The 15,888-nt window shown below is 40.6% G+C and overlaps 1 protein-coding gene across 4 annotated transcripts in view; it reads left to right on the top strand.

Annotated features, from left to right (window-relative positions):
• The window catches only part of HACL1 (2-hydroxyacyl-CoA lyase 1), a 57,796-nt gene that overhangs the window by 10,950 nt on the left and 30,958 nt on the right, over nucleotides 1-15,888 (top strand). For all 4 annotated transcript variants that reach the window (XM_023540026.2, XM_010600475.3, XM_023540025.2 and 1 more), the window contains 4 exons: nucleotides 9,392-9,469; nucleotides 10,805-10,899; nucleotides 12,204-12,316; nucleotides 14,690-14,825. In XM_023540026.2, the coding sequence (XP_023395794.1) occupies nucleotides 9,392-9,469; nucleotides 10,805-10,899; nucleotides 12,204-12,316; nucleotides 14,690-14,825 (422 nt within the window). The remainder of the gene's footprint in view (nucleotides 1-9,391; nucleotides 9,470-10,804; nucleotides 10,900-12,203; nucleotides 12,317-14,689; nucleotides 14,826-15,888) is intronic.

A 15,888-nucleotide genomic window follows, 5' to 3' on the forward strand; every position in this document is an offset into this window, starting at 1 on the left:
GCTGATGACATGGCTTTACTTTCCCAAACTAAGGTGAGTGTTAAAAGAAATGAGCTACTATCACTGCCCAAAGGAATGTAGCGTAAAATTGGTTGCAGTTAAAATGAGTCAGTAAATATTGATTGTGCCTAGTGACTGTGGTTACAGAGTAAACAAGATACATCCTCTTCCTGCCCTTACAGAGTTTTATAGGCTAGAAAGGAATAGAGATATTAAAGACTTGTATTAGTGTGGGGGGCCAAGATGGCTGACTAGGTAGACGCTACCTCAGATCCCTCTTGCAACAAAGACTCGGAAAAACAAGTGAATCGATCACATACATGACAATCTACGAACCCTGAACAACAAACACAGATTTAAAGAGTTGACCTGAGTGACAGAGATGGAGAACGAACAACTACGGGGAAGCAGCGATTGTTTTCGGAGCCTGGAGCCAGCATCCCAGTCAGGTAACCTTGGCACCGGGCTTAGGACTGGGCCCAGGGGAGCTGAACACAACATCTTGTGACGGCGCAAACACGGGGCGCAGCCCTACCCCCCTGAACTGACCCTGGGAGGGGGCCCAGCTGGTCCGCGCGGGCGGCGCGGCGACACGGCTGGTGGGAGGAGAAGTCCCCGGGAGGCAGCAACTGGTTTTGGAGCCGGGAGTGCAGCGTCCCAGCCGGGGAACCTTGGCGCCAGGCTCTGGACTGGGCACAGGGGAGCTGAACACGGCATCCTGTCATGGCGCAAACATGGGGCGCAGCCCTACTCCCCTGAACTAACCCTGGGAGGGGACCCAGCCGGTCTGCGGGGGCGGCGTGGCGACGTGGCTGGCGGGACGAGAAGTCCCCGGGAGGCAGCGACTGATTTTGGAGCCGGGAGTGCAGCGTCCCAGCAGGGGAACCTTGACACTGGGCTTTGGACTGGCAGCGGAGGATCTGAACGCGGCTTCAGCTGGCCAGACCCTCGGGGACAATCTCCACAGAGCCAGCACACATAGGCGACACGCCCCTCGGGAATCTCAGATAAAATAGTCATCCCAAGCAAGATAAGCAACTTTGGCTCTATTCCGGGGTGCTACTCTCCTGTTTTTCTGAACCCTCCCCTCCCCTTCCCAGGCGACTTCATTGGAATTTCCTGAGCCAGAGGGAGAACGGCTCCGGCTCTGCGGCTTTGCTTTTCCTTTTTTTTTTGGTCTTTTCCTAACCCAATCTTCCGGCCTGAGAGAAGCAACCACAAAAAACCCAGGGACCAAAAATCCTTCCCTAATTGGACTAAAAACACAGAACCAGCTCCAGCCAAGCATATATGATCCAAATCTCGGGCTTTCATCCTTACAGGGAACAAGGTGGCTGTTATAATGCAAAGGCAGTTCTGATAGGGATCTGACTGCATTTTTTTTAGTGGATTTACTGGAAAAACAAGTTTCCCAGGTCTGATATCTCTGCTTATTCAACAGAGCCCTAAGTGACCCACAGCAGGGAACTGAGGGCTGAAGCTCCCCCCAGACCACCTAGCCTCTTGCCTTAGGGGTCTAAGGAGGGTGACACCTACCAATCAGTAGAGGTACTTGCATTGGGGGCCTAAGGTACAGCTGCAGTGCCCTCCCAACAAGGTGCTATAGGAATAGAGACACACCTACCTCACTGACATTTGGCGGAAGCCTGTCAGCATCCTGCCCCCCCTGGAGTGTGAACCCCAGCTGCTAATAGAATCTGGTGCACACAACTATCACCACTACTTCTCGAGGTGGATAGGTGTTAGGGTGCAGCACACACTTGATGACCCAAAATCAGATTCTACTCAAGAACAGTGAATAGGCTCAGGCATATATATCTGGCAGTAGCCCAAACCAGCTGGTAATAGGTCATAAGTAAATCAAGGGCTACAACAAACAAGACAGCACAATCTAGTAGCCCATCCACGTATATTGAAAGAAAACAAAACAAGATAAGACTCAGTGAGCAATTATAGAATAAATCACTACAATATCTTAGTGATGGCTTGGAGACAGCAGTCGATATCAAACCACATAAAGAAGAAGACCATGACAGCTTCTACAACCCCCCAAACAAAAGAATCAAAATCTTTCCCAAATGAAGATACAATCCTGGAATTATCAGATACAGAATATAAAAAACTAATTTACAGAATGCTTCAAGACATCAGGGATGTCCTCAGAAATGAAATAAGGCAAACTGCAGAAAAAGCCAAGGAACACACTGATAAAACAGTTGAAGAACTCAAAATGATTATTCAGGAACATAGGGGAAAAATTAATAAGTTGCAAGAATCCATAGAGAGACAGCATGCAGAAATCCAAAAGATTAACAATAAAATTGCAGAATTAGACAACGCAATAGGAAGTCAGAGGAGCAGACTCGAGCATTTAGTACGCAGACTGGGAAATCTGGAGGACCAGGGAATTAACACCAACATAGCTGAAAAAAAATCAGATAAAAGAATTAAAAAAATGAAGAAACCCTAAGAATCATGTGGGACTCTATCAAGAAGGATAATTTGCGTGTGATTGGAGTCCCAGAACAGGGAGGGAGGGCAGAAAACACAGAGAAAATAGTTGAAGATCTGCTGACAGAAAACTTCCCTGACATCATGAAAGACGAAAGGATATCTATCCAAGATGCTCATCGAACCCCATTTAAGATTGATCCAAAAAGAAAAACACCAAGACATATAATCGTCAAACTTGCCCAAACCAAAGATAAAGAGAAAATTTTAAAAGCAGCCAGAGAGGAAAGAAAGGTCTCCTTCAAAGGAGAATCAATAAGAATAAGTTCAGACTACTCAGCAGAAACCATGCAGGCAAGAAAGCAGTGGGATGACATATACAGAGCACTGAAGGAGATAGACTGCCAGCCAAGGATCATATATCCAGCAAAACTCTCTCTGAAATATGAAGGAGAAATTAAGATATTTACAGATAAACACAAGTTTAGAGAATTTGCAAAAACCACACCAAAGCTACAAGAAATGCTAAAGGAAATTGGTCAGAAAACCAATAATATCAGATACCAGCACAACACAAGGTCACAGAACAGAACATCCTGATATCAACTCAAATAGGGAAATCACAAAAACAAATTAAGATTAATTAAAAAAAAAATGCTCAAAACAGGGAATCATTGAAGTCAATATGTAAAAGATCACAATAATCAAAAAGAGGGACTAAATACAGGTGGCAAAGAACTGCCATATGGAGAGGGTTACAAGTCGATATAGGACAATACAAGTTAGGTTTTTACTTAGAAAAATAGGGGTAAATATTAAGGTAACCACAAAGAGGTGTAACAACTCCGTAACTCAAAAGCCAAGAAAAACGTAACGACTCAACAAACATAAATACTACGAAAATGAGGATCTCACAATGTACAAAGAAAAACGTCTCAGCAGAAAAAAGTAGGTGGAAAAATGAAATTGTCAACAACACACATAAAAAGGCATCAAAATGACAACACTAAACACTTACTTATCTATAATTACGCTGAATGTAAATGGACTAAATGCACCAATAAAGAGATGGAGAGTCTCGGACTGCATAAAGAAACACGATCCGTCTATATGCTGCCTACAAGAGACACACCTTAGACTTAGAGACACAAACAAACTAAAACTCAAAGGATGGAAAAAAATATATCAAGCAAACAATAAGCAAAAAAGAGGAGTAGCAATATTAATTTCTGACAAAATAGACTTTAAACTTAAATCCACCACAAAGGATAAAGAAGGACACTACATAATGATAAAAGGGACAGTTGACCAGGAAGCTATAACCATATTAAATATTTATGCACCCAATGACAGGGCTGCAAGATACATAAATCAAATTTTAACAGAACTGAAAAGTGAGATAGACACCTCCACAATTATAGTAGGAGACTTCAACACACCACTTTCGGAGAAGGACGGGACATCCAGTAAGGAGCTCAATAGAGACACGGAAGACCTAACTACAACAATCAACAAACTTGACTTCATTGACGTATACAGAACTCTCCACCCAACTGCTGCAAAGTATACTTTTTTTTCTAGCGCACATGGAACATTCTCTAGAATAGACCACATATGAGCTCATAAAACAAACCGTTGCAGAATCCAAAACATCGAAATATTACAAAGCATCTTCTCAGACCACAAGGCAATAAAAGTAGAAATCAACAACAGAAAAACTAGGGAAAAGAAATCAAATACTTGGAAACGGAACAATACCCTCCTGAAAAAAGACTGAGTTATAGAAGACATTGAGGAGGGAATAAAGAAATTCATAGAATGCAACGAGAATGAAAATACTTCCTATCAAAACCTCTGGGACACAGCAAAAGCAGTGCTCAGAGGCCAATTTATATCGATAAATGCACACATACAAAAAGAAGAAAGAGCCAAAATCAGAGAACTGTCCCTACAACTTGAACAAATAGAAAGTGAGCAACAAAAGAATCCATCAGGCACCAGAAGAAAACAAATAATAAAAATTAGAGCTGAACTAAATGAATTAGAGAACAGAAAAACAATTGAAAGAATTAACAAAGCCAAAAGCTGGTTCTTGGAAAAAATTAACAAAATTGATAAACCATTGGCTAGACTGACTAAAGAAATACAGGAAAGGAAACAAATAACCCGAATAAGAAACGAGAAGGGCCACATCACAACAGACCCAACTGAAATTAAAAGAATGATATCAGATTATTACAAAAAATTGTACTCTAACAAATTTGCAAACCTAGAAGAAATAGATGAATTCCTGGAAAAACACTACCTACCTAAACTAACACAATCAGAAGTGGAACAACTAAATAGACCCATAACAAAAAAAGAGATTGAAACGGTAATCAAAAAACTCCCCCCCAAAAAAGCCCTGGCCCGGATGGCTATACTGCAGAGTTCTACCAAACTTTCAGAGAAGAGTTAACACCACTACTACTAAAGGTATTTCACAGCATAGAAAATGACGGAATACTGCCTAACTCATTCTATGAAGCCACAATATTCCTGATACCAAAACCAGGTAAAGACATCACAAAAAAAGAAACTTACAGACCTATATCCATCATGAACAGAGATGCAAAAATCCTCAACAAAATTCTAGCCAATACAATTCAACAACATATCAAAAAAATAATTCACCACGACCAAGTGGGATTTATTTTTTTATGCAAGGCTGGTTTAATATTAGAAAAACCATTAATGTAATCCACCATATAAATAAAACAAAAGACAAAAACCACATGATCTTATCAATTGATGCAGAAAAGGCATTTGACAAAGTCCAACACCCATTTATGATAACAACTCTCACCAAAATAGGAATTGAAGGAAAATTCCTCAACATAATAAAGGGCATCGATGCAAAGCCAACAGCCAACATCACTCCAAATGGAGAGAGCCTGAAAGCATTTCCCTTGAGAAAAGGGAACCAGACAAGGATGCCCTTTATCACCGCTCTTATTCAACATTGTGCTAGAAGTCCTAGCCAGAGCAATTAGGCTCAACAAAGAAATAAAGGGCATCTGGATTGGCACAGAGGAAGTAAAATTATCTCTATTTGCAGATGACATGATCTTATACACAGAGAACCCCAAGGAATCCTCCAGAAAACTACTGAAACTAATAGAAGAGTTTGGCAGAGTCTCAGGTTATAAGATAAACATACAAAAATCACTTGGATTCCTCTACATCAACAAAAAGAACATCGAAGAGGAAATAACCAAATCAATACCATTCACAGTAGCCCCCAAGAAGATAAAATACTTAGGAATAAATCTTACCAAGGATGTAAAAGACCTATACAAAAGAAACTACAAAGCTCTACTACAAGAAATTCAAAAGGACCTACTTAAGTGGAAAAACATACCTTGCTCATGGATAGGAAGACTTAACATAGTAAAAATGTCTATTCTACCAAAAGCCATCTATACATACAATGCACTTCCGATCCAAATTCCAATGTCATTTTTTAAGGTGATAGAGAAACAAATCACCAACTTCGTATGAAAGGGAAGGAAGCCTCGGATAAGCAAAGCATTACTGAAAAAGAAGAAGAAAGTGGGAGGCCTCACTCTACCTGATTTCAGAACCTATTATACAGCCACAGTAGTCAAAACAGCCTGGTACTGGTACAACAACAGACACATAGACCAGTGGAGCAGAATTGAGAACCCAGATATAAATCCATCCACATATGAGCAGCTGATATTTGACAAAGGCCCAGTGTCAGTTAATTGGGGAAAAGATAGTCTTTTTAACAAATGGTGCTGCCATAACTGGATATCCATTTGCCAAAAAATGAAACAGGACCCATACCTCACACCATGCACAAAAACTAACTCCAAGTAGATCAAAGACCTAAACCTAAAGACTAAAATGATAAAGATCATGGAAGAAAAAATAGGGACAACCTTAGGAGTCCTAATACAAGGCATAAACAGAATACAAAACATTACCAAAAATGACGAAGAGAAACCAGATAACTGGGAGCTCCTAAAATTCAAACACCTATGCTCATCTAAAGACCTCACCGAAAGAGTAAAAAGACCACCTACAGACTGGGAAAGAATTTTCAGCTATGACATCTCCGACCAGAGCCTGATCTCTAAAATCTATATGATTCTGTCAAAACTCAACCACAAAAATACAAACAACCCAGTCAAGAAGTGGACAAAGGATATGAACACGCACTTCACTGAAGAAGATATTCAGGCAGCTAACAGATACATGAGAAAATGCTCTCGATCATTAGCCATTAGAGAAATGCAAATTCAAACTACGAGGAGATTCCATCTCACTCCAACAAGGCTGGCATTAATCCAAAAAACACAAAATAATAAATGTTGCAGAGGCTGCAGAGAGATTGGAACTCTTATACACTGCTGGTGGGAATGTAAAATGGTACAGCCACTTTGGAAATCTATCTGGCGTTATCTTAAACAGTTAGAAATAGAACTACCATAGAACCCAGAAATCCCACTCCTCGGAATATACCCTAGAGAAATAAGAGCCTTCACATGAACAGATACATGCACACCCATGTTTATTGCAGCTCTGTTTACAATAGCAAAAAGCTGGAAGCAACCAAGGTGTCCATCAACGGATGAATGGATAAATAAATTGTGGTATATTCACACAATGGAACACTACGCCTCGATAAAGAACAGTGACGAATCTGTGAAACATTTCATAACATGGAGGAACCTGGAAGGCATTATGCTGAGCGAATTAGTCAGAGGGAAAAGGACAAATATTGTATAAGACCACTGTTATAAGATCTTGAGAAATAGTATAAACTGAGAAGAACACATACTTTTGTGGTTACGAGGGGGGGAGGGAGGGAGGGTGGGAGAGGGTTTTTTACTGATTAATTAGTAGATAAGAACTGCTTTAGGTGAAGGGAAGGACAATACTCAATACATGGAAGGTCAGCTCAACTGGACTGGACCAAAAGCAAAGAAGTTTCCGGGATAAAATGAATGCTTCAAAGGTCAGTGGAACAAGGGTGGGGGTTTGGGGACCATGGTTTAAGGGGACTTCTAAGTCAATTGGCAAAATCATTCTATTATGAAAACATTCTGCATCCCACTTTGAATTGTGGCCTCTGGGGTCTTAAATGCTAACAAGCGGCCATCTAAGATGCATCAATTGGTCTCAACCCACCTGGATCAAAGGAGAATGAAGAATACCAAGGTCACACGATAACTATGAGCCCAAGAGACAGAAAGGGCCACATGAACCAGAGACCTACATCATCCTGAGACCAGGAGAACTAGTTGGTGCCCGGCCACAACCGATGACTGCCCTGACAGGGAGCACAACAGAGAACCCCGGAGGCAGCAGGAGATCAGTGGGATGCAGACCCCAAATTCTCATAAAAAGACCAGACTTAATGGTCTGATTGAGACTAGAGGAATCCCGGCGGTCATGGTCCCCAAACCTTCTGTTGGCCCAGGACAGGAACCATTCCCGAAGACAACTCATCAGACATGGAAGGGACTGGACAGTGGGTAGGAGAGAGATGCTGATGAAGAGTGAGCTAATTATATCAGGTGGACACTTGAGACTGTGTTGGCATCTCCTGTCTGGAGGGGGGATGGGAGGATAGAGAGAGTTGGAAGCTGGCAAAATTGTCACGAAAGGAGAGACTGGAAGGGCTGACTCATTAGGGGGAGAGCAAGTGGGAGTATGGAGTAAGGTGTATATAAACTTATATGTGACAGTCTGACTTGATTTGTAAACGTTCACTTGAAGCTCAATAAAAGTTAATTAAAAAAGAAAAAAGACTTGTATTAGGCTGACATATGTACCTTTAAGCACAGACTGCATTAAATAATTTCACCCAAGATTCCTTGGGTGTACATTTTGCAGCTCGCTGATTCTGGTAGGCTATCAGGGCTGTCTTCCTAAAATCAGACTGTTGGCAGGAACAGTGTTTTCTCTGGTTACAGCAGACAATTGGTAATAACTGCTGTTACTTGGAATTCTAAATCGTCTTTTCAGCAGTATCTGGGGCAGTGATTTGGGTTTATTCAGGCTTTTGAGGAGACACCAAACCTCTTTTCCTTTTTCTAACAAGAGTAATTTATGTACATGGTTAAAAAATAATCCAGTGGTTCAGAGGGCATAAAGTTAAAAATAAACGTCTTCTACCACTTCTGTCTTTTTCTCCAGTGCTAATTAATTTCTGATGTAGCTTTCCAGAAATGTTTTTTATGCACATGTTATCCTGTTTGTGATTTGAATAGGGGGTATCTGTCTCCTGGGGAGCGTGGACGGAATCACATACTGGACATTATGCTGCACCTGCCTTTTGTCACTTAACACTGGCCGTCTTTCTGTATTAGCACATCGGGAACTACTGCTTTTTAAAACATAGCTGCATAGCATTCCCTCTGTGAATTCGCCACAGTTTATTAAACTAGTTCCTTTGTTTGTTTGTTTGTTTTTTGTTACTGAGAACCCTGCTTTAGTGAACGCCCTAGTTTATGTTTTCTTGCGCCAGTGGAAGTATAATTCCAAGCTTTGAAATTTCTGGGTCCAGGGGTATACTTTTTGTAATTTTTAGTGGATGTTGTCAACTTCCCTTTCTATTTACTCTTACTGGCAGCTTATGAGGGCACTTGTTTTCCTGTGTTCTAGGGGACACTGGGTATTATGAAGCTTTCTCATTTTTGCCTACATCTGAGAATTAAAATAGTGTTTTGTTTTGATTTGCTTACTGAATTATGTTGAGACAGAAATTTGATTGTGCTTTGCATAGGCTTAAAAAAATAGCTAATGCATTGTCTCCATTTTTCCTCTACATATAATAGAAAGTAATGACTTAAAGTTTTGTCTTCCTTTAAAAGAGTAATGTGATCTGTGGGTGGAATTTTAAGTAATTTTTTTTTTTTTTTACACATAGGTTGAAGCTTGTAGATTATATAGCAAGTTCTCTGCCCGGCCAAGCAGCATAGAAGCTATTCCCTCTCTTATTGAAAAGGTACAGTATTTAATTACAAGCTCTCCTAGTAACTGGCTTATTTTGGTTACTGATACCTACATTATTTTTATTCTCAAAAGAATAAGTAACAATTAGAAATATGCACAGGCAGTTAAAAATGACAGTATTAAACAGCTATTCACACTTTGATGATCACTGCCATTACATTTAATTACAGAAACAGAGAGGCGAAATAAGGTTATTTTTGTGATGAGTTTCTCCTGTGCTTTAATTTTTTAGATTATTATTTTTTTAATTATACAAAAGCAAAGAGAAGAGTAGAATGAAATCCTTTATACCCTCTTTTTTCTTTGCAAATCAGGACTAATGCATGTAAGACCATCTCTTAGTTGGCTAAGTAGCATATTATAAATGAATTTTGGTTAACCAACATTTATATGTGACATTCTGTTTGAGCTGTTTTAAAACCCTGAGTTCCAGAAACCATTTGACTCACAGTTTCTGGAAACTCCTCCAGATTCTTAGGATTAGGAAACAGGTGAAAGTACCTGGCACAGAGCAAAGATCTGGGTGCAGAGCCCTGTGAATAATCTCTAGGGTTAAAGAGTGACAGAAAACGAGTTCTAAAGCCCTAGTAACTATTGTCTCACTTACCTCTTTCCTTTTTAAACAAAAATATCTTTTAACATACATAGACTCGATAGAGGGCATTTAATTTAAAAAAATTTCTAGGCTTTATTTTTTAGAGCAGTTTCGGGTTTACAGAGAAAGTGTACAGAAAGTTCTGAGAGTTCCCATACACTCCTCTCCCTCCTGCACGTTGCTTCTCCTGTTAACACCTTACATTACTGTGGTACACTGGTTTCATTTGATGAACCAGTATAAATGCATCATGGTCAGCTAAAGATCATATATATGTTAAGGTTCACTGTTGGTGTTATACAATCCTATGAGTTTTGACAGGTGCTTAATGTCCACCATCATAGTATCATACAGAATAGTTTTGCTGCCCTGAAAATGCCCTGTGCTCCACCTAGTCGTCCCTCCCCTCTCCTCTTGACCCCCTGGCAACAACTGATCTTTTCACCAGCAGCTTAGCCTTTTCCAGAAGGTTGTATGTTTGGAATCATACAGTATGTAATACTGGCTTCTTTTACTTAGCAATGTTATTTAAGGTTCCTCCATGTCTTTTCATGGCTTAATAGCTTATTTCTTTGGGGCATTTCAATTTTAATTAAATTTTTTTTAATTCCAACTAAGGATGTCTCCTAAAATTAAAATAGTGTTTATTTCACAGCTTTAAATTATTTTCAAGTGGAATATGGTAATAAAGATTGAGAGTTTTCAAATCTGTTGTATTTATAATAAATGTAGGCCGTGAGAAGCAGCATTTATGGCTGTCCAGGTGCATGCTATGTTGACATACCTGCAGATTTTGTAAACCTCCAGGTGAACGCAAATTCTATAAAGTGAGTAATTGTTACACATAATTTCCTTATCATATTGTTTACCTTCTTAAAAGGATCTGCCTAGCAGTCTGTAGGGTGATCTTCATTTGTCTTGTGATGATTTAGTAATTAAACTGAATCCTAGACGAAGGGCCTAATTCTCTTAATTAAAGTGTTGTTATTTAATAATTACTTATAGATATGAGTTTCCTGAACTCCTCATTTGAAATTATTCCTGCAGTGACCTCTTCATAGTACAAACCAGGAAACAAGGCAACTGTTGAAACGTTATTGGGACTCAGCAAAAAGTTCAGCTTGCCTATCTCTCTCTCTGCAGGATTTAAAAATATTCCTACACAGATGCTGCTATGATTTGTCATGTCCCCTCATTCCTTAAATAAACTCTGAGTGAACAGTCAGTATGAGAAACGTCTTGTTCACTGGTATCTCAGCCACCCCTGGGAAGGACGGGTACTTGGGTTAATGCCTCAACCTGGTAACCATTTAGTGTGTTCCTTCCATTGTGGACCAGATGGTTCACCAGTGACTACCAGGAGACAATGGGCCTTTCTGTACACTCAGTGTACCAAGGAGGGATTTCTTTTTGGATGTGTCAGACAAAAAGGACATCTATTGTGCATAATACCTGAACATGGCAATGAAAATAATGCTGTTGCCTTACCTGGTGAGTGGAAATATAGTGAGGTGGTTAAAACATGGACTTGGAGACAGAATGACCTGATTCAGTCCAGTCTCTGCCACATGCCATCTGGGTGCCTTGGGCAAGTTACTTACCCTTTCTGTGCCTTAACCCCGAATGGTAAAATGAGGGTAATGGTAATACCTAAGCTCATTGTTTTACAAATTAAATGAAAATAAATAGCACCCAAGAAATATTAAAAATTAGCATTTAGTGTGGTTACAGTATTATTATAGCTACTGTTACTACTATAGTGCAATGCCTTTAACCCAAATTTCATGGCAATGAATTACCTGTTTGACTATTAGATGATATTAGGGAATGTGATGAGGATATTGTGGTTATATAGGGGAAGGTCCCTATCTTAAAGCTGCATGGGGAAGTTTTTAGGGGTGAAATGTCTCAATACCTATAATTTACTCTAAAATGGTTCAGAAAAAAAAAATGTGTGTGTGTGCACGTGTATGAAGCAAATACAATAAAATGATGTTAGTTGTTCAATCTAGATGGTGGATACGTGGGGTTTATTATGCTATTTTTTCTACCTTTTTATGTATTTGATATTTTTCACAGTAAATAATTTGAAAGCTGGCCTCTTTCAATTAACAGGACTCTTTATTTCTAGGTACGTGGAGTGCTGCATGCCACCTCCTGTTAGCATGGCAGAAACCTCTGCTGTATGTATGGCAGCATCTGTTCTCAGGAATGCGAAGCAGCCTCTTCTTATCATTGGGAAAGGTAGCACCAAATGGGCTTCTAAGTCTTGCAAAGTGTCATGGATTGAATTGTGTCCCCTAGAAAATATGTGTCAACTTGGTTAGGCCATGATTCCCAGTGTTGTGTGGTTGTCCTCCATTTTGTGATTGTAGTTTTATGTTGAGAGGATTAGGGTAGGATTTGTAACACCACCCTCACTCGGGTCACCTCCCTGATCAATGTAAAGGGATTTTCCTGGGGGTGTGGGCTGCATCGCCTTTTATCTGTAAAGAGATGAAAGAGAAGCAAGCAGAGAGTCGGTGACCTCATACCACCAAGAAAGCAGCACCAGGAGCAGAGCACGTCCTTTGGACATGGGTTCCCTGCTCCTGAGAAGCTCCTTGACCAGGGGAACACAGAATTTGGTACCAGGAGTGGGGTGCTGCTCTAACAGATACCTAAAATGTGGAAGCGGTTTTAAAACTGTGAATGGACAGAGTTGTGACAGCGGCAGAGGACCAGCACAGCAGAGAACCTGCAGCAGCAGAGAAGCAGGAACAGCAGAGAAACAGCGGCAGCAGAACCAGGAGACCAGTGCGAGACGGTGCTGGAGTCGACCCATGCGTTAAGAGAGCTGCGTGCCTGTGTGCACGAGGCTTCCTGGTGGAATGGGGTACCTCTGACTACTTATCAGTGGAGCTACAGAGCTTTGGAACACTTGCCCCAGCAGGGCAGATGCTGGTGTGAGGCCTGAGGAGCTGAGAGGCCAAGAAACCAGGAAGCAGAAGCTGAAGAGACAAAGAACACAAGAAGCCTAGCTGGCTCGGCCTCAAAAGGTATGGCCTTGACCTCAGGGCTTTCAAAGGGTGGAGCCATACCCTGTGGTGTTTCTAAGGGAGGAGTTGCCACTCACATAGGAAGAGGAGAATTGCGTACCTAAAGCTGAGGGAGCAGAGTTGCTGTCCCGTGGGCCTGGAAGGCAGAGCTGAAGCCCAGGCCTGAGGGGCCTCCACTCAGAATCTGGAGAGTGTGGCAGATACGTAGAGGCTAGCGGGCAGGGTTATTGTGTAAATTGTCTCAGAGAACAAAGGATTATTTTCAAAGCTTTGAGGGCTAATGTAATGTGTTCTGCTGACTTGCTTGGTGCCTGTTATACCTCCTTTCCCTTCAGTTTCTCCTGTTTGTAATGGAAATGTCTAGCCTGTGCCTGTTCTGCCATTGTACCATTGGACGCAGATAACTTATATTCTAGGTTTCTCAAAGAAGAATTTTTGGATTTTGAGTTAAGACTTTTGATATGATATAATGGGGTGAATATGTTTTGCATATTGCGAGAACGTGATTTTTGGGGGCCAAAGGGTGGAATGTCATGGATTGAATTATGTCCCCTCAAAAATATGTGTCAACTTGGTTAGGCCATGATTCCCAGTATTGTCTGGTTGTCCTCCATTTTGTGGTTGTAACTTTATGTTGAGAAGATTAGGGTGGGATTGTAACAGCACCCTCACTCAGGTCACTTCCCTGATCCAGTGTAAAGGGATTTTCCCTGGGATGTGGCCTGCACCACCTTTTATCTGTCAAGAGATAAAAGGAAAGAGAAGCAAGCAGAGAGTTGGGGACTTCATACCACCAAGAAAGCAGCACCAGGAGCAGAGCACGTCCTTTGGACACGGGGTCCCTGTGCCTGAGAAGCTCCTCGACCAGGGGAAGATTGAGGACAAGGACCTTCCTTCAGAGCCGACAGAGAGAGAAAGCCTTCCCTGGAGCCAATGCCCTAAATGTGGACTTGCAACCTACTAGACCGTGAGAAAATAAATTTCTTTTTGTTAAAACCATCCACTTGTGGCATTTCTGTTATAGCAGCACTAGATGACTAACACACAAGGCTTTAGAAAGAATGCATAATCTGTTTAGAAATTGTCCTCATTATTTCTTAACAGCTTCACTGATGTTTGAAATTGGAATAAAAGTTCTCTTGATTTAGCATCGTATGTCCCTCCATGTATGTACTGTAACTTACTTTAATATTTTTAAGGCGTTTGGTACGTATTGTCAAATTGCTGTCTCCCAAAGTGCTGTGCAGTTTACAGGCCTGTCGGCGATTTATTATGGTGTCCATTATCAGTTTCTAGAACTGAGACTGCCGTGAATCACGTATGATTTAAGTTATTACCTGTCCCTAGTAGTTCCCGTGCTAGTGAATTATCAACTACTTGGGAACTGACTACATAGAGTGTAAAATTGGTTTTAATTAAAATGGTGAATAACAGAAAAAAAATGAGGCCAAAGCTGTGGTGAATGCATCTGTGTGATGGTGTACGAGCCCCATGACCTTTGAAAAGCGCTAGACGCAATTGCGTGTGAACTATGTAGAGGGTCACAGTGCATTGTCCGATACCTTTGCATTTCTTGCAGGTGCTGCGTATGCCCACGCAGAGGAGAGTATTGGGAAATTGGTTGAACAATGTAAATTGCCATTTTTGCCCACCCCCATGGGAAAGGGTGTTGTCCCTGACAACCATCCGAACTGTGTCAGTGCGGCTAGATCCAGGTGCGTAGCATTCCTGATTTTAAATACAATGGCTTGGCGGACTTTTGGCTAATTTAAATTGTTTTCTGACCTTAATGAATCTAGAGAGAAGTTTGAAAGAATCGTATAAAAAAGATCAGGAAACAAATTTAAACACACCTGTTTCTTTTTAGCCTTTTCAGCACTTTAAAGATGCATTTCTACTATCTTCTGGCCTTCATGGTTTCAGATGAAAAGTCTACAGCCATTCAAATAATTGTTCCTACATGTCATGTGTCACTTTTTCTGGCTGCTTTAACTTCTACGTTTAAACCTTTTCTTGAATTCTTATAATAGTGATCTCATGTAATATTTGTCCTTTTACGACGAATTTCACTCAGCATAATGCCTTCCAGATTCATCTATGTTATGTTTTGCAGATTCATCATTGTTCTTTATCTTTGTGTAGTTTTCCATCGTGTGACTTTGTTTATCCATTCATCCATTGATGGGCAATGGATGTTTGTTTCCATCTTTTTGCTATTGTGAACAGCACTGCAGTGAACATGGGTATGCATATATCTATTCATGTGAGGCCCTTATTTCTCCAGGATATATTCCAAGAAGTGGGATTGCTGGATCATATAGTACTTCTATTTTTAGCTTTTTAAGGAAGTGCCAAATCAATTTCCAAAATGGTTGCACCATTTTACATTCTCACCAGCAGTGTATAAGTGTTCCAGTCTCTCCACAACACCTCTCCAACATTTATTATTTTGTGTTTTTTTGGATTAATGTTGAGGTGAGATGATATATCACTGTAGTTTTGATTTGCATTTCTCTAATGGCTAATGATCATGAGCGTTTCTTCATGTACCTGGTACCCCTTGAATGTCTTCTTTAGTTAAGTGGCTGTTCATATCCTTTGCCCATTTTTTAATTGGATTATTTGTCGTTTTGTTGTTGGGGTTTTGCAGCATCCTATAGATTTAGAGATTCAATGCTGATTGGATTTGTTGTAGCCAAAAATTTTTTCCCAGTTTGTAGGTAATCTTTTCACTCTTTACGTGAAGTCTTTGGAAGAGCATAAGTGTTTGATTTTTAG

The sequence above is a fragment of the Loxodonta africana genome, chromosome 27 (genome assembly GCF_030014295.1).
Source record: "Loxodonta africana isolate mLoxAfr1 chromosome 27, mLoxAfr1.hap2, whole genome shotgun sequence".
NCBI classification, from domain to species: Eukaryota; Metazoa; Chordata; class Mammalia; order Proboscidea; family Elephantidae; genus Loxodonta; species Loxodonta africana.